The sequence below is a fragment of the Trichomycterus rosablanca genome, chromosome 17, assembly GCF_030014385.1.
Source record: "Trichomycterus rosablanca isolate fTriRos1 chromosome 17, fTriRos1.hap1, whole genome shotgun sequence".
NCBI lineage: Eukaryota > Metazoa > Chordata > Actinopteri > Siluriformes > Trichomycteridae > Trichomycterus > Trichomycterus rosablanca.
In genome coordinates, this window is record NC_086004.1 from 477199 (window position 1) to 477500 (window position 302).

General features: G+C 48.7%; 1 protein-coding gene across 1 annotated transcript in view; it reads left to right on the forward strand.

Moving 5' to 3' along the window:
- The first annotated feature begins 210 nt into the window (after positions 1–210).
- nmur1a (neuromedin U receptor 1a) overlaps positions 211–302 on the forward strand; it is a 31316-nt gene continuing 31224 nt past the window's right edge. Inside the window, exon 1 of the mRNA XM_063012326.1 lies at positions 211–302. This exon is cut by the window's right edge and continues 785 nt beyond it. Within this exon, the coding sequence (XP_062868396.1) occupies positions 211–302 (92 nt within the window).

Genomic DNA, 302 nt, shown 5'->3' on the forward strand with positions numbered 1-302 from the left:
TACAGTACTGTGACAGTATGTGTTGTCTAAGCATTTGAGGGTTAGGGGCCTTGATTAAGGACCCAACAGTGACACCCTGGCAGTGGTGGGGCTTGAACCAGTGACCTTTCGATTACTAGCTCAGTTCCTTAACCACTAGGCTACAACTGGCCATTTAATAGGAAACTTTTACCTTTAATGTTTGTACATGAATTTACCGACAGATCTACGATGTTCGGACTGAACTGCTCGTCTCCGGCGCCGAGCTGCCCTCAGGAACTGGTCTGTAACTCCTCGTGGAACCTGAGCGAGGTGGAGATGGA